Source organism: Monodon monoceros, unplaced genomic scaffold (assembly GCF_005190385.1).
Source record: "Monodon monoceros isolate NGI ecotype Baffin Bay Population unplaced genomic scaffold, NGI_Narwhal_1 Super_Scaffold_18, whole genome shotgun sequence".
NCBI lineage: Eukaryota > Metazoa > Chordata > Mammalia > Artiodactyla > Monodontidae > Monodon > Monodon monoceros.
The window spans coordinates 101,182,351-101,210,344 of record NW_021703774.1 but is presented as its reverse complement, the minus strand read 5'-3'; the positions used below and the strand labels follow the sequence as shown (position 1 = coordinate 101,210,344).

Below are 27,994 nucleotides of genomic sequence, written 5' to 3'. Positions count from 1 at the left end.
TGTGAGTGTGTACATGTATGCTTCTTTGTGTGATTTTGTCTGTATAGCTTTGCTTTCACCATTTGTCTTAGGGTTCTGCCTGTCTGGTTTTTTTTGGTTTGTTTTTTCTTTTTTAGTATAGTTTCTAGTGCTTGTTATCATTGGTGGATTTGTTTCTTGGTTTGGTTGCTCTCCTCTTTCTTTCTTTCTGTTTTTTCTTTTTCTATTACTTTAATTTTTTTAATTTTTAATAATTATTTTTTATTTTAATAACTTTATTTTATTTATTTTCTTTCTTTCTTTTATTCTCCCTTTTCTTCTGAGCTGTGTGGCTGAGAGGGTCTTGGTGCTCTTGGCCGGGTGTCAGCCTGTGCCTCTGAGGTGGGAGAGCCGAGTTCAGGACATTGGTCCACCAGAGACCTCTCAGCTCCACGTAGTATCTAATGGCAAAAGCTCTTCCAGAGATCTACATCTCAACGCTAAAGCCCAGCTCCACTCAACGACAAGCAAGCTACAGTGCTGGACACCCTATGCCAAACAACTAGCAAGACAGGAACACAACCCAACCCATTAGCAGAGAGGCTGCCTAAAATCATAATAAGGTCACAGCCACACCAACAGACACGGTCCTACCCACCAGAAAGACAATATCCAGCCTCATCCACCAGAACACAAGCACTAGTCCCCTCCACCAGGAAGCCAAAACAACCCACTGAACCAAGCAGACACTGGGGGCAGACACCAAAAACAATAGGAACTACAAACCTGCAGCCTGTGAGAAGGAGACCCCAAACACAGTAAGTTAAGTAAAATGAGAAAACAGAGAAATACACAGCAGATGAAGTAGCAAGGTAAAACTCCACCATACCAAACAAATGAAGAGGAAATAGGCAGTCTGCATGAAAAAGAATTCAGAGTAATGATACTAAAGATGATCCAAAATCCTGGAAATAGAATGGAGAAAATACAAGACACATTTAACAAGGACCTGGAAGAACTAAAGAGCAAACAAACAAGATGAACAACAATAAATGAAATTTAAAATTCTCTAGAAGGAATCAAAAGCAAAAAAAATGAGGCAGAAGAACGGATAAGTGACCTGGAAGATAAAATAGTGGAAATAACTACCACAGAAGAGAATAAAGAAATAAGATTTAAGGACAGTCTCACAGACCTCTGGGACAACATTAAACACACCAACATTCGAATTATAGGGGTCCCAGAAGAAGAAGAGAAATAGAAAGGGACTGAGAAAATATTTGAAGAGATTATACTTGAAAACTTCCCTAATATGGGAAAGGAAATAGTCAGTCAAGTCCAGGAAGCACAGACAGTCACATACAGATAAATCCAAGGAGAAACACGCCAAGACACATATTAATCAAACTATCAGAAATTAAATACAAAGAAAAAATATTAAAAGCAGCAAGGGAAAAACAATATACAAGCGAATCCCTATAAGGTTAACTGCTGATCTTTCAGCAAAAACTCTGCAAGCCAGAAGGGAGTGGCAAGACATATTTAAAGTGATGAAAGGGAAAAATCTACAACAAAGATTACTCTACCCAGCAAGGATCTCATTCAGCTTCGTCAGAGAAATTAAAATCTTTACAAACAAGCAAAAGCTGAGAGAATTCAGCACCACCAAACCAGCTTTACAACAAATGCTAAAGGAACTTGTCTAGGCAGGAAACACAAGAGAAGGAAAAGACATACAACAACAAACCCAAAACAATTAAGAAAATGAAATAGGAACATACATATCGATAATTACCTTAAATGTAAATGGATTCAATGCTTAAACCAAAAGACATACACTGACTGAATGGATACAAAAATGAGACCTACATATATGCTGTCTACAAGAGACCCACTTCAGACCTAGGGACACATACAGACTGAAAGTGAGGGGATGGAAAAAGATATTCCATACAAATGGAAATCAAAAGAAAGCTGGAGTAGCAATTCTCATATCAGACAAAATAGACTTGAAAATAAAGACTATTACAAGAGACAAAGAAGGACACTACATAATGATCAAGGGATCAATCCAAGAAGAAGATATAACAATTGTAAATATTTATGCACCCAACATAGGAGCACCTCAATACATAAGGCAAATGATAACAGCCATAAAAGGGGAAATCGACAGTAACACAATCATAGTAGGGGACTTTAACATCCCACTTTCACCAATGGAGAGATCATCCAAAATGAAAATAAATAAGGAAACACAAGCTTTAAATGATACGTTAAACAGGATGGACTAAACTGATATTTATAGGACATTCCATCCAAAAACAACAGAATACACTTTCTTCTCAAATGCTCATGGAATATTCTCCAGGATAGATCATATCTTGGGTCACAAATCAAGCCTTGGTAAAGTTAAGAAAATTGAAATCATATCAAGTATCTTTTCTGACCACAAAGCTATGAGACTAGATATCAATTACAGGAAAAAAAAAAGGTAAAAAATACAAACACATGGAGGCAAAACAATACACTACTTAATAACCAAGAGATCACTGAAGAAATCAAAGAGGAAATCAGAAAATACCTAGAAACAAATGACAATGAAAACACAACACCCAAAACCTATGGGATGCAGCAAAAGCAGTTATAAGAGGGAAGTTTAGATCAATACAATCTTACCTCAAGAAACAAGAAACATCTCAAATACGACCTAATCTTACATCTAAAGCAATTAGGGAAAGAAGAACAAAAGAACCTCAAAGTTTGCAGAAGGAAGGAAATTATGAAGATCAGATCAGAAATAAATGAAAAAGAAATGAAGGAAACAATAGCAAAGATCAATAAAACTAAAAGCTGGTTCTTTGAGAAGATAAACAAAATTGATAAACCATTAGCCAGACTCATCAAGAAAAAAAAGGGAGAAGACTCAAATCAATAGAATCAGAAATGAAAAAGGAGAAGTAACAACTGACACTGCAGAAATACAAAGGTTCATGAGAGATTACTACAAGCAACTATATGCCAATAAAATGGACAACCTGGAAGAAATGGACAAATTCTTAGAAAAGCACAACCTTCCGAGACTGACCCAGGAAGAAACAGAAAATATAAACAGACGAATCACAAGCACTGAAATTGAGACTGTGATTAAAACTCTTCCAACAAACAAAAGCCCAGGACCAGATGGCTTCACAGGAGAATCCTATCAAACATTTAGAGAACAGCTAACACCTATCCTTCTCAAACTCTTCCAAAATATAGCAGAGGAAGGAACACCCCCAAATGCATTCTATGAGGCCACCATCACCCTGATACCAAAACCAGACAAAGATGTCACAAAGAAAGAAAACTACAGGCCAATATCACTGATGACCATAGATGCAAAACCCCTCAACAAAATACTAGCAAAGAGAATCCAAGAGTACATTAAAAGGATCATACACCAGGATCAAGTGGGGTTTATCCCAGGAATGCAAGGATTCTTCAATATATGCAAATCAATCAACGTGATACACCATATTAACAAATTGAAGGAGAAAAACCATAGGATCATCTCAATAGATGCAGAAAAAGCTTTTTTTTTTTTTTTTTTTCAGTATGCGGGCCTCTCACTGCTGTGGCGTCTCCCATTGCAGAGCACACGCCCCAGACGTGCAGGCTCAACAGCCACGGCTCACGGGCCCAGCTGCTCCGTGGCATGTGGGATCTTCCCAGACCGGGACACAAACCTGTGTCCCCTGCATTGGCAGGTGGACTCTCAACCACTTGCACCACCAGGGAATCCCCAGAAAAAGCTTTTGACAAAATTCAACACCCATTTATGATAAAAACCCTCGAGAAAGTAGGCATAGAGGGAACTTACCTCAACATAATAAAGGCCATATATGACAAACTCACAGCCAACATCATTCTCAATTGTGAAAAACTGATACCATTTCCACTAAGATCAGGAACAAGACAAAGTTGTCCACTCTCACCACTATTATTCAACATAGTTTTGGAAGTTTTAGTGACAGCAATCAGAGAAGAAAAAGAAATAAAAGGAATCTAAATCGGAAAGAAGAAGTAAAGCTGTCACTGTTTGCTGATGACATGATACTATACATAGAGAATCCTAAAGACTCTACCACAAAACTACTAGAGCTAATCAATGAAATTGGTAAAGTTGCCAGGTACAAAATTAATGTACAGAAATCTCTTGCCTTCCTATACACTAATGAAAAATCTGAAAGAGAAATTAAGGAAACACTTCCATTTACCATTGTAACAAAAAGAATAAAATACCTAGGAATAAACCTACCAAAGGAGACATGGACCTGTATGAAGAAAACTATAAGACACTGATGAAAGAAATTAAAGATGATATAAACAGAAGGAGAGATATACTATGTTCTGGGATTGGAAGAATCAACATTGTGAAAATTACTATACTACCCAAAGCAATCTACAGATTCAGTGTAATCCCTATCAAACTATCAATGCCATTTCTCACAAAACTAGAACCAAAAATTTCACAATTTGTATGGAAACACAAAAGACCCCGAAAAGCCAAAGCAATCCTGAGAAATAAAAATGGTGCTGGAGGAATCAGGCTCCCTGACTTCAGACTATACTTCAAAGCTACAGTAATCAAGACAATATGGTACTGGCACAAAAACAGAAATATAGATCAATGGAACAGGATACAAAGCCCAGAGACAAACCCATGCACATATGGTCACCTTATTTTTGATACAGGAGGCAAGAATATACAATGGAGAAAATACAGCCTCTTCAATAAGTGGTGCTGGGAAAACTGGACAGCTACATGTAAAAGAATGAAATTAGAACACTCCCTAACACCATACACAAAAATAAACTCAAAATGGATTAAAGACCTAAATGTAAGGCCAGACACTATAAAACTCTTAGAGGAAAACATAGGCAGAACATTCTATGACATAAATCACAGAAAGATCCTTTTTGACCCACCTCCTAGAGAAATGGAAATAAAAACAGAAATAAACAAATGGGACCTAATGAAACTTAAACGCTTTTGCACATCAAAGGAAACCATAAACAAGATGAAAAAACAACCCTCAGCATGGGAGAAAATATTTGCAAATGAAGCGACTGACAAAGGATTAATCTCCAAAATTTACAAGCAGCTCATGCAACTCAATATCAAAAAACCAAACAACCCAATCCCCAAATGGGCAGAAGACCTAAATAGACATTTCTCCAAAGAAGATAAACAGATTGCCAACAAACACATGAAAGGATGCTCCACATCACTAATCATTAGAGAAATGCAAATCAAAAGTACAACGAGGTATCACCTCACACCAGTAAGAATGGCCATCATCAAAAAATCTACAAACAATAAATGCTGGAGAGGGTGTGGAGAAAAGGGAACCCTCTTGCACTATTGGAGGGAATGTAAATTGATACAGCCACTATGGAGAACAGTATGGAGGTTCCTTAAAAGACTAAAAATAGAACTACCATGTGACCCAGCAATCCCACTACTTGGCATTGCATATACCCTGAGAAAACCATCATTCAAAAAGAGTCATGTACCACAATGTTCACTGCAGCTGTATTTACAATAGCCAGGACATGGAAGCAACCTAAGGGGCCACTGACAGATGAATGGATAAAGAAGACATGGCTCATATATACAATGGAATATTACTCAGCCATAAAAAGAAATGAAATTGAGTTACTTGTAGTGAGGTGGTTGGATGTAGCGTCTGTCATACAGAGTGAAGTAAGTCAGAAAGAGAAAAACAAATACTGTATGCTAACACATATATATGGAATCTAAAAAAAAGAAAGAAAAGAATGGTTATGAAAAACCTAGGGGCAGGACAGGAATAAAGATGCAGATGTGGAGAATGGACTTGAGGACACGGGGAGGGGGAAGGGTAAGCTGGGTCGAAGTGAGAGAGTGGCAGGGACTTATATACACTACCAAACGTAAAATAGATAGCTAGTGGAAAGCAGCCGCATAGCACAGGGAGATCAGCTCAGTGCTTTGTGACCACCTAGGGTTTGGGATAGGGAGGGTGGGAGGGAGACTCAAGAAGGAGGAGATATGGGGATATATGTACATGTATAGCTGATTCAGTCTGTTATAAAGCAGAAACTAACACACCATTGTAAAGCAATTATACTCTAATAAAGATGTTTAAAAAAAAAAAGACCTAGAAAAGAATCAGGCACTCTGCCATTTTCTTCGCTCTGTTTTGTGGCCTGATCAATTATTTGCCCTGGATATGATGACTTAGGCTTAGAGTAAGTCTGCTAGTGACTATCCTATCAACCAGTGGGGACTCCCATTTCTTCACCACTTGAAAGGGAGACTCTTGCTCAGTACTCATCTATGTGCGTCAATCAAAATCAACTTCAGACCTTCCAGCGCAGTCCACCACAGATGGAGCCACAAAAGGGCAAGAGTTTCTAGTTTCAATTGCTGAACCAAAGCAAGCTACATATCCCTCTTCTCTGGTTTAAAAAAAAAAAAGAGGCTAATGAAGCAAAGGGATGTATAACTATGCCCCTATGCACCAAAAGTGGATTTATAGATTAATTATTAAAAACTATAGTATCTTTTCCTATAGAAACAGTATTATGAATAATAGTCATTTTCCTACTCAAGCCTTTATGTAACTCTAAAGTACCCTGTGGATACCTACCTGATACCCAGAATAAAGGGATATTCATATACATTTAATTACAGAGCAAGGGATAAATGTTATTAAAACTAACCTTTAGACGTTTCACTGGAGGAAGAGATGAAACAGCATTTCTGTTTCTTAAATCAGATAAATATGAAGACACTGTTGACTCTTTCATTTCTGACTTCTGTGCAACTCCATTTTTACCTATGAGAAGAAATTCTAGATTGTTTAAGTTAAACTTTATGTATTGTTCATATAAAGCCAAATTTCTTCAAAATTTCTAATCTAATATTTACTTTTTAAAAATGTTAACCACAAAAGAAAGAAAATTATTTGAGTTATAAGCTGCATAATATAAATATCATACATAATTAGGATATTATTACTATTCTTCAATGACCTTTCAATTTTTAAAACCTGAAATAAACTTGTTTTATGAAACTCACAGCAGTCGTGTCCACATGTATGTTTATTTTTACAGTGATGTTTACATTCTCGGTTCCCAGGTTTTTTGCAGGCAGTCATTCCTAAATTAATATAAGAAAAGAAAGCCTCTTTTTCACTACATCTATTAATGTGACTAATTATAATTAATTTTTATCCAGCTCTGTCCTTTCTGGCAGTACAAAAGGATTATGATTTTCACACTCCCTCAAAAGTTAACCCCTTTAATATGTATTTTTAAAAAGATATTCTGATAACAATCAGTCCCTGCCCACTATGGGGCCCATCCCAGCTTTTCACAAGGAGCACTGAGTCACCTATAAGCTTCTCTTAACCTCCCTGATATAAATAAAACCAAATATCACTGAACATCAGTTAACTCCTGCTGAATGAGATAAGAATGAGGGTGGAGTTTTGAAACTTTTTTTTCTACTTTATACTTAAACCTGAAGAACCCGGAAAGAAGGAAACCTCATGGCATTTTGATGGTACCACTGACAGCAGCTAGTAGATAGGACACCATGCATATTTAATAAATGTTAGAAATAAGTGCTTTAGGGATATAAACAAATTTGCTATATGAATTCATAGAAAGGAGAGATTGCTTCCAGCTTGACCCCTCTAAGCTAGAATATATCGAAATATATAATCTATTCTTCATTTATTATATTTAAGTAGGTTTTTTCTTGATTTTCACTCTCCGAGTAACATGGGAGAAGGGAGAGACATTTGAAGTGGTCCTTGAAGGACAGACAGGATCTGGACATGAGAAGGGGACCAGAGGAAGATGTTCCAGATAGACAGCATAATATCCAAAGGCAACCAACCACAGACTATAGAAACACATCAGTTTATTTTTGCTGGAGCACAGATTTTAAATTAGAAATGTTGGAGGTAGTGAAGAGCTCTGAAAACTTTTGTAATCTTTCTCGGTCCTTTACTCTTCATTTTCAGTGTGTTGCTCAATCAACTTTTTCAAGGCATGGCACATCTGAACAATGATAATATATGTATAGCACCCAGGGGTAAATGAATAAGGCTGCTCACCATATGAGGCAACTGGTTAGATGCCTTGGGGGCTGAGCAGATCAATGTACTGGGTACTGAAAAAGTAATAAAATAACCCTGGCAGCTGGCAGCTGACAGCTGAACCATAGTGTTCCCAACTGAACATAAACAATTTCGGCAGAATATAAACAATAATCAGATAAGGCCACTCTATGATCGTAGTAGAAGACAGATATAAGACTAGTGTGTAATTATTTCTGAAAGTAGAGACAAGGACGCTGAAGAACCACAAAAATAACTAAACATCTCCCTCTTCTGGCTAACACAAATGACTACTATTTTTTTAATTCTCCCATCTCCAAGATAAGATATACCAAAATATCCAATATCCCACTTGCTGATAGCACCCAATCTAGAACTGATCTCTGCTTCTCCCAAACCCTTCTAAGAATCACCTGGCACAAGCTGAACTCCTATAATAGGCTCCTCGCAATTCCCTGAGATGACCCACAGTTCTGCAGGTGCTGTGCTCTCCTTTGCTGCAGCAAATTAAAAAATACCTAACTTTCCTCAAATATAGGTATGCTCCTAGTGATCCTTGTCTGAAAGGTTTCAACGTTATACTTTACAAGGTATGTCACGGCTTACTGGTTGAGAAGTTTTGCCCCAGTTCGTGATCTCTGTTTTCCTTGAATCCAGTCCTACCATGCTACAATTTATCTATATGCTGTTGCTTAATTAATCCTCCCAAAATTCAACTCTGATCAGATAATTTGCCCACTTAGAAACGTTAGTTACTTCCTGCTGCCAACAAAATTAATTCCACATTTAAGGTCCTCTACAATGTAATTCTAGCCTCCCTTCTAGCACCCATATTAACCCTACATCCAAAAAATACATTCACTTGCCATTAGTGTTCAAATAGTCCCAAGCCTTTCTATGATTGTACCTTTGATATTACCTCTTGTCTTAGAAGACCCTTCTTTGTCTACCAGAAGCCTATCTATCTGCTTTCACGACCAACTCAAATGGCACCTCTATCATGGAGATCTATACTGATCACCTAAATTGGAAGTGATTTCTCTCTCCTTCAAGCCCTTATGGCATTTTCTTTGCCCCTCTCACCTGCTGTATGCTGCTTTATATTTAATGTATTTACATGAAAAACACAGTGGTGAAGTACAGGGCACCCTAAACTAGAGTAAGAAAACATGAGTTCTAATATGGATTGTTCTCTGTTAAAAACAACAACAACAGGGGCTTCCCTGGTGGCGCAGCGGTTGAGAGTCCGCCTGCCGATGCAGGAGACACGGGTTCGTGCCCCGCTCCGGGAAGATCCCACATGCCGCAGAGCGGCTGGGCCCGTGAGCCATGGCCGCTGAGCCTGCGCGTCCGGAGCCTGTGCTCCGCAACGGGAGAGGCCACAACAGTGAGAGGCCCGTGTACCGCAAAAAAACAACAACAACAACAACAACAGCAGGGATTAAAAATAATACTACCTGTTTTGGACTTCCCTGGTGGTGCAGTGGTTAAGAATCCGCCTGCCAAAGCAGGGGACACGGGTTCGAGCCCTGGGCTGGGAAGATCCCACATGCCGCGGAGCAGCTAAGCCCGTGCGCCACAACTACTGAGCCCATGTGCTGCAACTACTGAAGCCTGTGCACCTAGAGCCCGTGCTCTGCAACAAGAGAAGTCACTGCAATGAGAAGCCCGTGCACCACAACAAAGAGTAGCCTCCGCTCGCCCCAACTAGAGAAAGCCCGCACGCAGCAATGAAGACCCAAAGCAGCCAAAAATAAATAAATAAATTTATTTAAAAAAATAATACTACCTGTTTTGTTACCTCACAGAGGTAAAAAGATAAAATGAAATTACGTATGTGATAGCATTTTAAAATTAAGTAATAAACTAATATATTAGTGTATGTATTATCTCTATTATTACATTAATTAAAGATTATACAAGTAAATATAAAATTGTTCTGAGTGCTATGAAGGAGAGGGGCACAATGCTACGTAACAGGGGGAATGGGCCTGGCCAGGAATGTCTTGGAAGATTTTCCTAATGAAGTGATAATTGGACTGAGGACTGAAAAAAGAATGGCATTAACAAGGCAAAGGGTAGGAGAAAGAAAGGGATAGCATATGAAGAAGCTTTCAAGAGAAAGCTTTTTTTCAAGAAAAAGCTCAAAAACAAGAGAAAGCATGACACGTGGAGAAATTAAAAGAAGGTCAATGTGGCTGATGCTCAAAAAATGAGAGTGCATGAGATGAGACTACAGTGGTAGTAAGATCAGCCTATATTCCTAGGGAAACAGCTCCACCATGGCACCCTGGTGATTGCATGTCTCCACCTAGGCAAGGCTCAGTTAGTTACAGAATGCCCTCTGATCCTCCCTGGGACATGTCAAGATAGCCAGTCCTGCGAGGAACTGTTAAAGGCTATTTCTCATCTGCCTCCTTAGCTTGCAGGAGGCTGCCTATCCTGCATAAGGCTGTCATGAGGCAGTTTCTCATCTGTCTCCTGGTTCTAGTAAGGCATAGGACTTTCCACCTTGACCCTTTCAGGTACAGCTGTAGGCTATAAAGTTGCTTAGCTGCAGCCTAGAGTTGACTCCTCAAAAACAAAGCAACCCATCATTCTCATCTGGTCCCTCCAGTTCAGTGTCATCCTCTGGGGTTATGGATGCATGCAACTGATACCATGCTGATCATGTTTTGCTGTCTGTGTAAGTAGTAAACTGTCTAAATATATTTGGGTCTCTTGTGTCTTTACCAGTCAATCCTATGGAGGTGAGGCAAGACTACATAGCAGCTGGCACCCCACTGCTACTTAGGAACTGATTGACTTAGTGTTAGTATGGAAACTTGTAGTGGATGTTAATGATGTGGATCTTTTATTCTAGGAGCTATGGGGAGCCACTGAAGTGTTTTAACCAAAGAAGGGACATAACTGAATTTGCATTTTGAAAAAAGCAATCTATGGAGTGTAGTATGGAGAACAGATTTGAGAGAGGACAGAGTAGATGCAAGAAAACTAGTTAAGGGCTTCCCTGGTGGCGCAGTTGTTGAGAGTCCGCCTGCCGATGCAGGGGACACGGGTTCGTGCCCCAGTCCGGGAAGATCCCACATGCCGCGGAGCAGCTGGGCCCGTGAGCCCTGGCCGCTGAGCCTGCGCGTCCGCAGCCTGTGCTCCGCAACGGGACAGGCCACAACAGTGAGAGGTGCGTGTACCGCAAAAAAAATGAAAAAGAAAACTAGTTAAGAGGCTACTGTAGGAGAACGGATTTGAGAGAGGACGGAGCAGATAAAAGAAAATTATAGTAACAGTCTAGAGTGGTAGTATTAGTAGATTCAAAGAGAATGGACTAATTTGAGAGATACATAGAAGGTAAAAATATTTTTAACGCAGAATCAAGTGGAGTGCTTTTCTTTCTTGAGCAACATATTATTTTCCCTGAAGTTTCACTGACTTTTAGTCTAGCAATATCTACCTAAAGTTTCTTTAGTTCATTCAATATTTCAAAGATAAAGGCAACTATATGAAAACACCTCACCCATTTACTCCCCCAATATATATCTCCTTTCTTGAGCCCTCCATCTTCCTCCCAATGCAATCTAGGCCTGTGCTATAGTTGTCATCCTGGAACTTCCTTTCATTAAGCTTCTGGGCTGAATCCACTATTGCTGGATTCTTTGACTTTTTCTTTATTGGTTAACTGCTTTGTTTGATTGTGCTCATCCTAGAACAACTGCCTGAGAAAGGATGTATGAGAGTTAAACTTTCTGAATCCTTGAATGTATTAAGATGTCTTTATTTTACTTTCACACTTAATTAATAGTTTTCCTGGGTATAGAACATGGGGTTGGAAATCATTTTCCCCCTGGATTTTTAAGTCCACTGTCTTCTACCATCCAGTGTTGCTGATAAAAATATTAAAACTACTTCAATTTTTGTTCCTTGGAAACATTTATGATTTTCTCTCTATCCATGATGTTCTGAAACGTTGCTTCCTTTGTAGATCTTCTTTCATTCATCCTAACCAGCACTAAGTAAGCCTTTTTGATGCGCAGATATATGTCTCACTTTAAGTCTAGTGAATCTTCTCAAATTATTTATTCTGATTTGTTTGTTCTGTCTTTCTGAAACTTTTATTAGTCAGGTATCAGACTCCAGATTGCCCTCTTGTCTCATGTTTTCTGTCTCCTTGCCTTTTTGCTTTCATTCAGATTATACTGATTTTATTTTCTGGCTCTCCAGCTAAGCTGTTTGTTTTTTTTTTTTTAAATCATAATTTTTACTTCCCTGTGCTCGCTCTTCTTCTTTAATTTTTATTTTTTTCACAGCATGCTATTCTGTTTTATGGTTTCAATTTAGTCTTTAATTTCTCTGATGTTACTGATTAGTTTATATTACGTTTTATTACATCTCTGAATTATCTGGTTGTTCTTTTGTCCACTTTCTGTTTACTTATTTTGGGCTTTCTTTCACATGTTCCAAATTTTCCTCAAATGTCTCTTCATCCTTGGTTGTCTGCCTATACAGCAGTCCTATTATATCTCCACAGATGAGAAAATTAATTCATAAAGAAGTTAAGTAACATGTTCAAAACTATGAAATAATAAGTAGCAAATTTGAGATTCTAATTCAGGTGGTCTAATTCCAGAGCCTGATCTCTCAACCACCCTGCTTTACTAGTTATACTAGCTGCCTTAGTTCTCCCCATATAATGCATTTAATTTACTTAGGGAAGGAATCTACAGTTTGTGGGGTGGGAAGAATAGGAGGAAAGGCCTTGAAGGTTGTTGTTTTGAAGTAAGTGATAAGGAGTCACTTTGTCCCTTATCCAACAATTTCTAATAGATGAACTTCTAAACATTACCACAAGATGGTGCACAATGACTATACACATTTGTTCCCAGTGGTGGAAACTAACTAGGATCTGGAAATCTAATTATAGAGATTCTGGGGACACCCCAAAATTTCAAGGCAGTGTTGGCGAGTCTTGCTAGGAATGAGAACTATATACAAGTTTGTTTACAGAATACTAGCATACGGCTATTACTACCTAAGTGACAAAACTTCTACTGTATTTCTGTTAGAAATGATACTTAGAAAATATAAGTGCTCCTCCACTTATACATAAATGCAACTCCACTCCCTAAGTCTGAGAACTGTCTGAATTTGCCTTATTAACAAACACAAGCTTACAGAGATTGTCAAGTGGAAAAATAAGGTTCTGAGGGAAAAATAAGGTTCTGAGAGAAAACTGACCTAAGCTGTACACTTAGGTATAAAATTGACTTAGGTATAAAATTAACAGATCCCATACCCCATCACTATCATAATCTGAAATGAATATATTTTCTTAGTTCTGTCACATAATATATTAATTTACATGTTTTTAAAGTTCCCGTTTCCAAGTATTTAAAGCAAAATAAATCATTAATGTGAACTAGAAATATATTTGAAGTAAATACTTAAAATTACTTTAACAGGGTCGATAATGACCAGTGGGGTAAGGGTCAGTTGCTTAAAAAAAAAAAATCCAGAAAAAAATTAAAAATAGGAGGCATCCCTGACACAGCTTCACATCCTAACTATAAATTCAAATAATGTGGTCGGTGCATAAGCTACTGGAATTAATATTTTTAAAAGAATATTACTTTTTATTTTGCAGTTCCTGATATATGCTAATCATATTTATGCACTTTATAATTTTACTTTTTAAATGAGAAAGCAAATCTCCTTTCATTTTTTTTGTCAAATATTATACTATCATTTTGTTATTTATCAAGAAAAGGATAGCACTAATGAATTGGAGTCCTTGATTTTGCAATTTAATGCATGTATACACCAAAGAGTACAAAGAAAAGCAGACTGCCTTTTTTTTGTTTGTTTGTTTTTTGTTTTTTGCGATACGTGGGCCTCTCACTGCTGTGGCCTCTCCCGTTGCAGAGCACAGGCTCCGGACACGCAGGCTTAGCGGCCATGGCTCACGGGCCCAGCCGCTCCGCGGCATGTGAGATCTTCCCGGACCAGGGTACGAACCCGCGTCTCCTGCATCGGCAGGCGGACTCTCAACCACTGCGCCACCAGGGAAGCCCCAGACCGCCTTTTGACTAGTATTTAAATGTGCACACTTCCAAACTGCTTGGGCACTGGTTTTATCCTTGCATTCTTCAAGTACATTAAATTTTCACACTCAAAATGGCATAGCAAATGCAGATGAACTTATTAATGTCAAATCAATTTTCTTCAAAGTGAACAAAGCCCATATTTCTTATTGAGAATGCATTTAAAGGATAAGAAGTTTAAATGATAAAAATAAAAGTTAAAAAAATTTACAACTAAAAAAGTGTATTTTTCACACTGCCTAATCTTAAAAATAGCAAAAATATTTTTCCTAAAATTTTACAAAAATTTTATCTCTTGGACTATAACTGTGAGAAACAACTAAAAAATAAATATTTTTGAAAGAGTTGTAGGAAGCATAAAAAAAGTTTCTAATTATATTTGTACTCTAAGGTGCATACTTCTGTTTTTAAATATGGTCCTACAATTTGACAATATAAAATATTAAAGTATTTGTTGAACCTACAAGCACATTTGGAAACAATCATTTAGCAACAATATTCTCTGAACTAAATATCAGTTTTTATCATTTAATAAAATGGTCTGACAGGAGGTCAGAAAAACTGAAATCTGTATTCTTTTGAAAAGGCTGTTGTCACAACCTTAGTAGGGTAAATCTATGACCCCTTCATTGTGTAAGTTACTGAGAAAGAAAATGCAGATCGTGTATGTATGTTATATATAAAGGTATAATTATACAACTTTATTTGGGGATACTTGAATTTGCATATAAGAACTGAATTATATAATCAGAATGTTCATAAGATTTAGGATGGTTTTATGTATAATATATGTATGTGAAGGGGGTATGTGTATAATAAAACATTTGCCTGATAGGAAGCATCTTTTATCTGTTTTCCACAGGGTTATGCTGAAAATGTGGGGGACTTTTGCTCTCATAAAAGTCTCATGCTAGGGCTTTCCTGGTGGCGCAGTGGTTGAGAGTCCGCCTGTCGATGCAGGGGACGCGGGTTCGTGCACCGGTCTGGGAGGATCCCGCATGCCACGGAGCGGCTGGGCCGGTGAGCCATGGCCGCTGAGCCTGCGCGTCCGGGACGGAGCCTGCGCGTCCGGGACGCAGCCTGTGCTCCACAACGGGAGGGGCCACAGCAGTGAGAGGCCCGCGTACCGCAAAAAAAAAAAAAAAAAAAAGTCTCATGCTAGAAGGAAGTATAGTAAACATCGTAATTTTCACTACAGTTGCAAGCAACAGAAAGAATTCAAGCTATTTTAAAAAAACCCATGTGGTGGGTGGTGGAAATGTATTACATGAACATAGCTATCTCACAGAATGCAAAAGCAGCAATGCAGCTAGGCATCACGAGGGACTGAAACCAAGAAATGGAAACTCATCAGAACTTCAGCTCTGGCCTTCTCACCTTTGCTTCTTTCTATACCTCTGATTTAGTCTTCTCTTACATGGTCCAGCTAACTTTGATTATTTCTGCACATGGTAAAGGATGGCAACCGACAGCTCTGATTTTATATTCTCTTAGGGCAGTCCTAATTCTAAATTGTCTTTCTTAAACTGAGGTATTTCTTTTCATCTAGGAATTTGGACTTTGAACTGAATGAAAGAAGGTCACCCTGGTTCCTGATAATTTTGCTGTCAGAAAAATAGTGGCCAGACCGGGGGTCTGAGGAGAATGCAGTACAAACAAGACAAACAACCTACTTCTGTGATGTGGCAGTCAGTTCTAAGAAAAAGGGAGTCATTGAAAGACAGACAGAAACCTTCTTCCTTTTTTATATCTAAACATATACACCATGAGATTTCTAGTTTTTCTGTAGTGTGGTCTTTCATATCTTTTGCTACTGTATTACTAGATATTTGAGATTTCTAGTGCTACTGTAAATGGTATTTTCAGAATTATGATTTCTATCATTTTTTTTGCTGGTAAGTAGTAATACAACTGATGTTTAAATTTTTTAATTGAAATAGAATTCATACCACAAAGACCTTTTTAAAGTACATGAGTCAGTGGGTTTTTAGTATATTTCCAAGGTCGTACAACCATCATAACTATCTAATTCCAGAACACTGTCATCACCACAAAAAGAAATCATGAACCCACTAGTAGTCACTCCTCATTTCTTCCTACCCCTTGCCCCTGGAATCACTAATCTACTTCCTGTCATTATGTATATGCCTATCCTAGACATTCACATAAATGGAATAATACAATATCTGATCTTTTGTGACTGGCTTCTCTCATTAGCATAATATTTTCAAGGTTCATCCATGTTGTAGCATGTATCAGTAGTTTATTCCTCTTTGTGGCTGAATAATATTCCATTGAATGAATCTACCACATTTTACTTATCTATTAGTTGATGGATATTTGGGTTGTTTCTACTTTTTGGCTGTTATGAATAATGCTGCTATAAACATTCATGTACAAGTTTTTGTATGAATATTTTTCAATTTGTTTGGATATATACCTAGAGGAGGAATTCCTGGGTAATTCTATGTTTAACTTCTTGAGGAACTGACAAAATGTTTTCCAAAGCAGCTGCACCATTTCATATCCCCACTACCAAAGCATGAAGGTTTCAATTTCTCTGCATCTTTGCCAACACTTGTTACTGTCCATCTTTTTATTAAAGCCGTCCTACTGGGTGATACCACACTGTGGTTTTGATTTGAATTTCTGTATTGATTAATGATGTTGGACATCTTTTCATGTTGTATATTGGCCATTTGTAGCTCTTCTTTGAAAAATGTCTACTTAAATTCTTTGACCAGTGTTAATTGGGTTATTTGTGTTTTTATTGTTGAGTTGTAAGATTTCTTTATATATACTAGATTCTAGTCCTTTATCAGATATATGATTTGCAAATATTTTCTCATCTTGTGGGTTGTATTTCACTTTCTTGATAGTGTCAGTTGAAGCACAAAAATTTTTAACCTTGATAAAGTCCAATTCATCTGTTTTTCTTTCTTTGGTTGCTTGAGCTTCAGATGTCGTATCTAATAAACTACTGCCTAATCCAACATCAAGAAAATATACACCCATGTGTTCTTCTAAGAGTTTTACAGTTTTAATTCTTATCTTTAGGTCATTAATCTATTTTGAGAAAATTTTTATATATAGTATGAAGTAGAGGTTCAAACTAATTCAACTGGCTATCCAGATGCCCAGCCCTATTTGTTGCAATACTATCCTTTCCCCACTGAATTGTTTTGGCATCTTTGTTCAAAATCAATTGGCCATAGATGTATAGATTTATTTCTGTACTTTCAATTATATTCTATTGATCTATATGTCTATTATTATGCCAGTACTACACTGCCTTGATTACTGTAGTTTTATAGTAAGTTTTGAAATCAGGAATTGTGAGTCTCCATGTTTGTTCTTTTTTTTAAAGATTGATTTGGCTATTTTGAGTCCCTTACATTTGCATATGAATTTTAGAATCAGCTTGTGAATTTCTGCCAAAAAAAAAAAGCTAGAATTTTGATAAGGACTGTACTGAATCTGTGAATTAATTTGGGAAATGTTGCCACCTTAATGATATTCAGACTTCCAATCCATGAACATGGCATATCTTTCCATTTATTTAGGTCTTCTTTAATTTCTTACAATGATGTTTTGAAGTTTGCAGTGTTCACATCTTGCACTTATTTTGTTAAATTTATTAAGTATTTTATGCTTTTTTGATGTTATTGTACAATTTTTAATATTGACTCTTTATCCGGTGATGTTTCTAAATATATATATTAATTCTAATAGTGTGTCCATAGAGTCTTTTATATTTTCTAGGTACATAATCATGTTGCTTTCAAGTAATGACAGTTTATTTCTTTCTTCCTAACCCTTATCCCTTATATTTCTTTTTCTATATAATTGTACTGACTAGGACTTCTAGCACAATGTTGAAAAGAAGTATTGAATAGTAAGAGAGAACATTCATCATTCTCCATTTAAATAGAAAAGTTTAAAAATATTTCACTATTGTGTATTTGCTATATATATACATTTGCTATATATTTTTAATGAAAAATTAACATTGAATTTTTGTCAAAGTTTTTTTGACATCTGTCAAGAGGATCACATGTTTTCTTTCCTTTTTGTTCTTTGCCCTGTTAATGTAAGGATTATATTGATTCACTTTTAAATGCTAAGGCTCTCTTGCATGTATGGAATAAGCCATACTTAACTGTGCTGTATTATGCTTTTTAAATATGTGGCTGGATTCCACTTGCTAATATTTTGTTAAGAACATTTGGATTTATATTCATGAATAGACTGATGAATAATTTCTCTTTCTTTTAATGTCCTTGTCAGGATTTGAAATCAAAGTCATGCTGGCCTTCAAAAAAATTAAAATATTAGAAAATATTCTTTCTTTTTTTCTGGAAAAGTTTGGGTAAGTTTGATGTTATTTCTTCCTAAATATTTGGAAAATTTTACCAATGAAGTTATCTAAGGCTCAGGGTTTCTTTATGGAAAGATTTTTTTTAAATTGCTTCAAATTCATTATTAGTGTTAAGGCTACTCAGATTTTCTATTTCTTCTGTCAGTTTTGGTAAGATTTCTCCTCAAGGTATTTGTTCCTTTTTACCCAAATTATGTCAAATTTATTGGTATAAAGTTATTCATATCTTGTTGGGGTCTTTTTTACACCTGTAGGATCTGTAATAATATCACCTTTTTCATTCTTGATATTTTTTTAAAGTTAATTAATTTATTTTATTTAGTTTTGGCTGCATTGGGTCTTCGTTGCTGCATGCAGGCCCCCTCCAGCTGTGGCAAGTGGGGGCCACTCCTCACTGCAGTGCGAAGGCCTCTTACTGCGGTGGCCTCTCCCCTTGCGGAGCACGGACTCCAGGCACACAGGCTTCAATAGTTGTGGCACGCGGCTCAGCAGCTGTGGCTCACAGGCTCTAGAGTGCAGGCTCAGCAGGTGTGGCACATGGGCCCAGCTGTTCTGCGGCACGGGGGATCCTCCCGGACCACAGTCTGAACCCATGTTCCCTGCATTGGCAGGCAGATTCTTAACCACCGTGCCACCAGGGAAGTCTGATATTGTTAATTCATGTTTTATCTCTTCTTTATTAGTCTTGGTAGGGACTTCTTAAATTTATTCATCTTTTCAAAGAACCAAATCCAATAAATTTGGCTGATAAATTTAGCAGTAATAATTAATTCCTTCAGTTATTTTTTTTCTCAAAATGTCTCGATTTCACTTTAATTTTTGAAGGATATTTTTCACTGCACATGGAAATCTAGGCTGGCAACATTCTGAAGCTATTGTTCCATTATCTTCTGGTTTCCATCATCACTGCTGAGAAGTTAGCTGTCAGTTTCACTGTTGCCCTTTGAGGGTGGTGTGTAGTTTTTCTGTGTTTGCTTTTGAAGATTTTCAGCAGTTCTGCTATATTGTGCCCCAGTGTGGTTTTCTATGTATTTGTCTCTGCTTGGGTTTGCTGAAATTCTAAACTCTGTGAGTTGATGTCTTTCATTATTTTGGAATGTTCTCAGCCATTGTCTCTTTAAATATTGCATTTGTCCCATTCTTTCTCTACACTGCTTCTCAGCCTTTATGCATATGTTAGCACTTTGAGTATTATGCTCTTTTCTGTTCTTTCTGTTCTCTTATCTCTGGGCTTCCATTTAGACATTTTCTATTGATATGTCTAACAGTTCACAAATCCTGTGTTTGGCCATATCCAATCTATTACTAAACCTACCCAAAGAGTTCTTCACTTCAGATATTTTATTTTTCAGTTCTAGGAAGTTCACTTAAATCTCTGTATGGATTCCAATTTTCTGGTTAAAATTTCCATCATTTCATTCATTTTGTCTTTTTTTTCCTCTATTTTCTTGAAAATATTAATCATAGTTGTTTTACAATCTTTAAATGCCAACGCCACCATTTGAATCATCCACAGAGTTGCTTCATTTTCTTATATAGTTAATTATGAGTCATATGGCCCTTCCTCTTTGCAGGTCTCACAATTTTTTTATTGTATGGCAGACATTATATCTACAGATTCCAGGTTATGTTATATTCCACCATAGAGGGTTTCTTTTTTTCTCTGTCAGGCAAACATGGTGAGTAGCTGATCATATAAAACCCTTTTTAAGGCATGGCTTACCCGGCCTTTTAATTAAGAGCCTATGGATCCTTGACTCCTCAGCCCTGGAATGGCTCTCCCTCTCTGGAATTTTAGTCCCTTTAGTTCGCTTTAATAGATGTCCTAAAAATTGTAATTTTTATAACTTATGTAGGCTTTTATAATTGCTGCTATCAGAGCATTGGCCTGTCCCAAATTACCTCACCCTGCCCAGAAGTGGAAGCTCCTCTGAATTCTTTAAAGAGGAGGATGAGTGCTCCTCGGCTCACAGAGTAGTTCTGTATGTCCTCTTTTGCCATCATTCACTGCAATTACTGTTTATTATAACTACCTATACTATACAGAGAACATGACTGTTTAGATTACTTTGGTAGGTAGCTGCTGCTCTCACATTCCCCAGTACCTGTTAATTGCTCCCTTTACTGGGCCTTTCACAAAGCAGTGAAAATAGAACCAAGTGAATAAGGAAGAGCTGTATGGTAGACTGCCTATGCCTCAAGTATTAACAACATTTAGTGTTTGTTTTGTAGATTTGCTATGGAACACTGTAAATGTTTTACATTACTATCAGTCAGAATTAATTCTTAAAAACTATTCAAACAACAGAAAATAAAATAATAAATAAAATAGTACATGTGTAGCCAGTTTGGTGGGATACCCACACACAGAAGATCTATTCCAAGTAATGTTAAAACACAGTAATTTGATTACACATGCCTAGTGAGATATAGTCTAAGAATAAAAATATTTACCATAAAAACCTTAAAGTATTTTTAATAATGACATTAAGAGTGCACTTTGGGGAATTCCCTGGCAGCCCAGTGGTTAGGATTCTGTGCTTCCACAGCAGGGAGCATGGGTTCAATCGCTGGTCAGGGATCTAAGATCCCACAAGCTGCACAGTGTGACCAAAAAAAAAAAAAGTGCACTTTGCTGTTGTTATCCTGAGACTTTGTTGTGTGTATAATGTAGAATAAAGAAAATTAGTGGGGAGACCTTCAAGATGGCAGAGGAATAAGACATGGAGATCACCTTCCTCCCCACAAATACATCAGAAATACAACTACATGTGGAAAAACTCCTACAGAACACCTACTGAATCCTGGCAGAATCTCAGACGCCCAAAAGGCAAGAAACTCCCCACGTGCCTGGCCGTGTGGCTGACACAGGCTTGGTGCTCCAGCTGGGTGTCAGGCCTGTGCCTCTGAGGAGGGAGAGCTGAGTTCAGGACTTTGATCCACTAGAGACCTCCCAGCTCCACGTAATATCAAACGGTGAAAGCTCTCAATCTCAATGCTAAGACGTAGCTCCAATCAACAACCAGCAATCTACAGTGTTCGACACCTTATGCCAAACAACTGGCAAGACAGGAACACGACCCCATCCATCCATTAGCAGAGAGGCTGCCTAAAATAATAATAAGGTCACAAACACCCCAAAACACACCACTGGACGCGGTCCTGCCCACCAGAAAGACAAGATCCAGCCTCAGCCACCAGAACACAGGCACTAGTCCCCTTCACCAGGAAGCCTGCACAACCCACTGAAACAACCTAAGCCACTGGGGGCAGACACCAAAAACAATGGGAACTACGAACCTGCAGCCTGCAAAAAGGAGACCGCAAACACAGTAAGTTAAGCAAAATGAGAAGACAGAGAAACACACAGCAGATGAAGGAGCAAGGTAAAAATGCACCAGACCAAACAAGTGAAGAGGAAATAGGCAGTCTACCCGAAAAAGAATTCACAGTAATGATAGTAAAGATGATCCAAAATCTTGGAAACAGAATGGAGAAAATAACAAAGATCTAGAAGACCTAAAGAGCAAACAATGATGAACAGCACAATAAATGAAAGTAAATATTCTCTAGAGGGAATCTATAGCAGAATAACTGAGGCAGAAGAACGGATAAGTGACATGGAAGATAAAATAGTGGAAATCACTATTGTAGAGCAAAATAAAGGAAAAAGAATGAAAAGATTTGAGGACAGACTCAGAGACCTCTGGGACAACATTAAACACACCAACATTCAAATTATATGGTCCCAGAAGAAGAAGAGAAAAGGAAAGGGACCCAGAAAATATTTGAAGAGATTATAGTTGAAAAATTCCCTAATATGGGAAAGGAAATAGTCAATAAAGTCCAGGCAGTGCAGAGAGTCCCATACAGGATAAAGCCAAGGAGAAACACACCAAGACACATATTAATCAAACTATCAAAAATTAAATACAAAGAACAAATATTAAGAGCAGCAAGGGAAAAACAACAAATAACATACAAGAGAATAACCATAAGGTTAAGAGCTAATCTTTCAGCAGAAACTCTGCAAGCAAGAAGGGAGTGGCAAGACATATTTAAAGTGATGAAAGGGAAAAACCTACAACCAAGATTACTCTACCCAGCAAAGAATTCATTCAGATTCGATGGAGAAATTAAAAACTTTACAGACAAGCAAAAGCTGAGAGAATTCAGCACCACCAAACCAGCATTACAACAACTGCTAAAGGAACTTCTCTAGGCTGGAAACTCAAGAGAAGGAAAAGACCTACAATAACAAACAAACCCAAAACAAATGGTAATAGGAACACACATATCGATAATTACCTTAAACGTAAATGGATTAAATGATCCAACCAAAAGACACAGACTGGCTGAATAGATACAAAAACAAGACCCATATATATGCTGTCTACAAGAGACCCACTTCAGAGTTAGGAACACATACAGACTGAAAGTGAGGGGATGAAAAAAGATATTCCATGCAAATGGAAATCAAAAGAAAGCTGGAGTACAATTCTCATATCAGACAAAATAGACTTTAAAATAAAGACTAATACAAGAGACAAAGAAAGACACTACATAATGATCAAGGGATCAATCCAAGAAGAAGATATAACAAATGTAAATATTTATGCACCCAACATAGAAGCACCTCAATACATAAGGCAAATGCTAACAGCCATAAAAGGGGAAATCAACAGTAACACAATCATAGTAGGGGACTTTAACACCCCATTTTCACCTATGGACAGATCATCCAAAATGAAAATAAATAAGGTAACACAAACTTTAAATGATATATTAAACAGGATGGACTAAATTGATATTTATAGGACTTTCCATCCAAAAACAACAGAATACACTTTCTTCTCAAATCCTCATGGAACATTCTCCAGGATAGATCATATCTTGGGTCACAAATCAAGCCTTGGTAAAGTTAAGAAAATTGAAATCATACCAAGTATCTTTTCTGACCACAAAGCTATGAGACTAGATATCAATTTCAGGAAAAAATCGATAAAAAATAGAAACACACAGAGGCTAAAGAATATGCTACTTAATAACCAAGAGACCACTGAAGAAATCAAAGAGGAAATCAAGAAATCCCTAGAAACAAATGACAATGAAAACACGACAACCCAAAACCTATGGGATGCAGCAAAAGCAGTTCTAAGAGGGAAGTTTATAGCAATACAATCCTACCTCAGGAAACAAGAAATAACTCAAATAAACAACGTAAACTTACACCTAAAGCAATTAGAGGAAGAAGAACAAAAAAACTCCCAAAGTAAGCAGTTGGAAAGAAATCATAAAGACCAGATCAGAAATAAATGAAAAAGAAATGAAGGAAACAATAGCAAAGATCAATAAAACTAAAAGCTGGTTCTCTGAGAAGATAAACAAAATTGATAAACCGTTAGCCAGATTCATCAAGAAAAAAAAAGGAGAAGACTGAAATCAATAGAACCAGAAATGAAAAAGGAGAGGTAACAACTGACACTGCAGAAATACAAAGGATCAAGAGAGATTACTACAAGCAACTATATGCCAATAAAATGGACAAACTGGAAGACATGGACAAATTCTTAGAAAAGTACAACCTTCCGAGACTCACCCAGGAAGAAACAGAAAATATAAACAGACCAATCACAAGCACTGAAATTGAGACTGTGATTAAAAATATTCCAACAAACAAATGCTCAGGACCAGATGGATTCACAGGAGAATTCTAACAGTTCGAGAAGAGTTAACACCTATGCTTCTCCAACTCTTCCAAAATATAGCAGAGGGAGGAACACTCCCAAACTCATTCTACGAGGCCACCATCACCCTGATAACAAAACCAGACAAAGATGTCACAAGGAAAGAAAGCTACAGGCCAATATCACTGATGAACATAGATGCAAAAATCCTCAACAAAATACTAGCAAACAGAATCCAATGGCACATTAAAAGGATCATACACCATGATAAATTGGGGTTTATCCCAGGAATGCAAGGATTCTTTAATATATGCAAATCAATCAATGTGATAAACCATATTAACAAATTGAAGGAGAAAACCATATGATCATCTCAATAGATGCAGAAAAAGCTTTTGACAAAATTCGACACCCATTTATGATAAAAACCCTTGAGAAAGGAAGCATAGAGGGAACTCACCTACACATAATGAAGGCCATATACAACAAACCCACAGCCAACATTGCTCTCAATGGTGAAAAACTGAAACCATTTCCTCTAAGATCAGGAACAAGACAAGGTTGTCCACTCTCACCACTATTATTCAACATAGTTTTGGAAGTTTTAGCGACAGCAATCAGAGAAGAAAAAGAAATAAAAGGAATCCAAATCGGAAAAGAAGAAGTAAAGCTGTCACTGTTTGCAGAGGACATGATACTATACACAGAGAATCCTAAAGATGCTATGAGAAAACTACTAGAGCTAATCAATGTATTTGGTAAAGTAGCAGGATACAAAATTAATGCCCAGAAATTTCTTGCATTCCTATACACTAATGATGAAAAATCTGAAAGAGAAATTAAGGAAACACTCTCATTTACCGTTGCAACAAAAAGAATAAAATACCTAGGAATAAATCTACCTAGGGAGACAAAAGACCTGTATGCAGAAAACTATAAGACACTGATAAAAGAAATTAAAGATGATACAAACTAATGGAGACATACACCATGTTCTTGGATTGGAAAAATCAACATTGTGAAAATTACTATACTACCCAAAGCAATCTACAGATTCAGTGCAATCCCTATCAAACTACCACTGGCATTTTTCACAGAACTACAAGGAAAAAATTACACAATTTGTATGGAAACACAAAAGACCCCAAATAGCCAAAGCAATCTTGAGAAAGAAAAACAGAGTTCGAGGAATCAGGCTCCCTGACTGCAGACTATACTACAAAGCTACAGTAAGCAAGACAGTATGGTACTGGCACAAAAACAGAAATATAGATCAATGGAACAGGATAGAAAGCTCAGAGATAAACCCATGCACATATGGTCACCTTATCTTTGATAAGGGAGGCAAGAATATAAAATATAGAAAAGACAGCCTCTTCAGTAAGTGGTGCTGGGAAAACTGGACAGCTACATGTAAAAGGATGAAATTAGAACACTCCCTAACACCATACACAAAAATAAACTCAAAATGGATTAAAGACCTAAATGTAAGGCCAGACACCATCAAAGTTTAGGGGAAAACATAGGCAGAACACTACGTGACATAAATCACAGCAAGATCCTTTTTGACCCACCTCCTAGAGAAATGGAAATAAAAACAAAAATAAACAAATGGGACCTAATGAAACTTTAAAGATTTTGCACAGCAAAGGAAACAATAAACAAGACGAAAAGACAACGCTCAGAATGGGAGAAAATATTTCCAAATGAAACAACTGTCAAAAGACTAATCTCCAAGATTTACAAGCAGCTCATGCAGCTCAATGTCAAAAAAACAAACAACCCAATCCAAAAATGGGCAGAAGACCTAAATAGACATTTCTCCAAAGAAGACGTACAGATTGCCAACTAACACATGAAAGGATGCTCTACATCATTAATCATTAGAGAAATGCAAATCAAAACTGCAATGAGGTGTCACCTCACACCAGTCAGAATGGCCATCATAAAAAAATAAATGCTGGAGAGGGTGTGGAGAAAATGGAACCCTCTTGCACTGTTGGTGGGAATGTAAATTGATACAGTCACTATGGAGAACAGTATAGAGGTTCCTTAAAAAACTAAAAATAGAAAAAACATATGACCCAGGAATCCCACTACTGGGCATATACCCTGCGAAAACCATAATTCAAGAAGAGTCATGTACCTCAATGTTCATTGCAGCTCTATTTAGAATAGTCAGCACATGGAAGCAACCTAAGTGTCCATCGACAGATGAATGGGTTAAGAAGATATGGCACATATATACAATGGAATATTACTCAGCCATAAAAAGAAACAAAATTGAGTTATTTGTAGTGAGATGGATGGACCTAGAGACCATCACACAGAGTGAAGTAAGTGAGAAAGAGAAAAATAAATACCGTATGCTAACACATATATATGGAATCTAAAAAAAAAAAAAAGGGTTCTGAAGAACCTAGGGTCAGGATAGGAATAAAGATGCAGACGTAGAGAATGGACTTGAGAACATGGGGAGTGGGAATGGTAAGTTGGGACAAAGTAAGAGAGTGACATGTACTTATACATACTACCAAATGTAAAATAGATAGTTAGTGGGAAGCAGCCGCACAGCACAGGGAGATCAGCTCAGTGCCTTTTGACCACCTAGAGGGATGTGATAGGGAGGGTGGGAGGGAGATGCAGGAGGGAGGAGATATGAGGATATATGTATATGTATAGCTGACTCACTTTGTTATAAAGCAGAAACTAACACACCATTGTAAAGCAATTATACTCCAATAAAGATGTTAAAAAAAAAAAGAAAATTAGTGACATTCTATCATTTTGGGAGTTATTGCAAAACAAATCTCTCAGCATGGCAGAAAGGAGATACAGATTATTGAGTTTAAGGATAAATACTATAGCCCTGAATTTGATTTGGACATTTAACTATGAATCAATTATGTATTTTATCTCAAAAAGAAAAAAATCACATATTTCCTAAATCTGTGCATGGAAAAGGCAAGAGATAATAATCAGTCAATGGCAATGAGCTCTTCCAGCACACAGAAAACTATTTATCATGAAAAGAAACCAGGTATTTTTGGAGAAAAGGCTTATTACAGGTCTGGGTCTGGAATTATAAAAGGTTAAGCCTAGAACATCATATAACCTCACAAAGCAAGGAAGCTGTCAAGACTACTAGGGACAGAGCAAAAGGATTCAGGAGTCAATCTGGTATGTCTAGATGGTATCAAGATGATATATCTACAACATTTATGAGTAATCAGCGGTTTGAACATTAACTCAATATTGGATAATTATTAGTTACTATTAGCTTTTTATGTCTAAGAGTAATGCAGTATTTTTTTCTTAAATCCTTACCATTTACAAATATATACTGAAACATTTACAGAGGAAATAATATGATATCTGATTTTCTTCAAAAAATACAAGGGGAAATCTAAACAGAGGTACAGATGAAACTATATTAGCCCTGAGTTGATAATTCTTTAAGGTGGGTGATGAGTACATGAAGGTTCAATATACACTTCTTTCTACTTTCATCTTTATTTGAATGTCCCATAATAAAAAAAAAATTGTCACCTGCTTTGCCTTATCAAATCCATTAATTCTTGTATATCACTTGCTCCCCCCCTGACATGGCCATAAGAATGGAGTGGGTATGAAAAGGGGGAAATGTATACAAAAAACTAGTCAAATAATTCTTTGCTCCAAAAATCACCCCAATTTTGACAAATATTAACACTAAGAATTCCT

The 27,994-nt window shown here is 37.1% G+C and overlaps 1 protein-coding gene across 1 annotated transcript in view; it reads right to left on the bottom strand.

Annotated features, from left to right (window-relative positions):
* HFM1 (helicase for meiosis 1) overlaps positions 1 to 27,994 on the bottom strand; it is a 125,534-nt gene that overhangs the window by 21,298 nt on the left and 76,242 nt on the right. Inside the window, exons 30-31 of the mRNA XM_029231199.1 lie at positions 7,064 to 7,144; positions 6,706 to 6,821 (exon numbers count right to left, since the gene is read on the bottom strand). Of these exons, the coding sequence (XP_029087032.1) occupies positions 6,706 to 6,821; positions 7,064 to 7,144 (197 nt within the window). The remainder of the gene's footprint in view (positions 1 to 6,705; positions 6,822 to 7,063; positions 7,145 to 27,994) is intronic.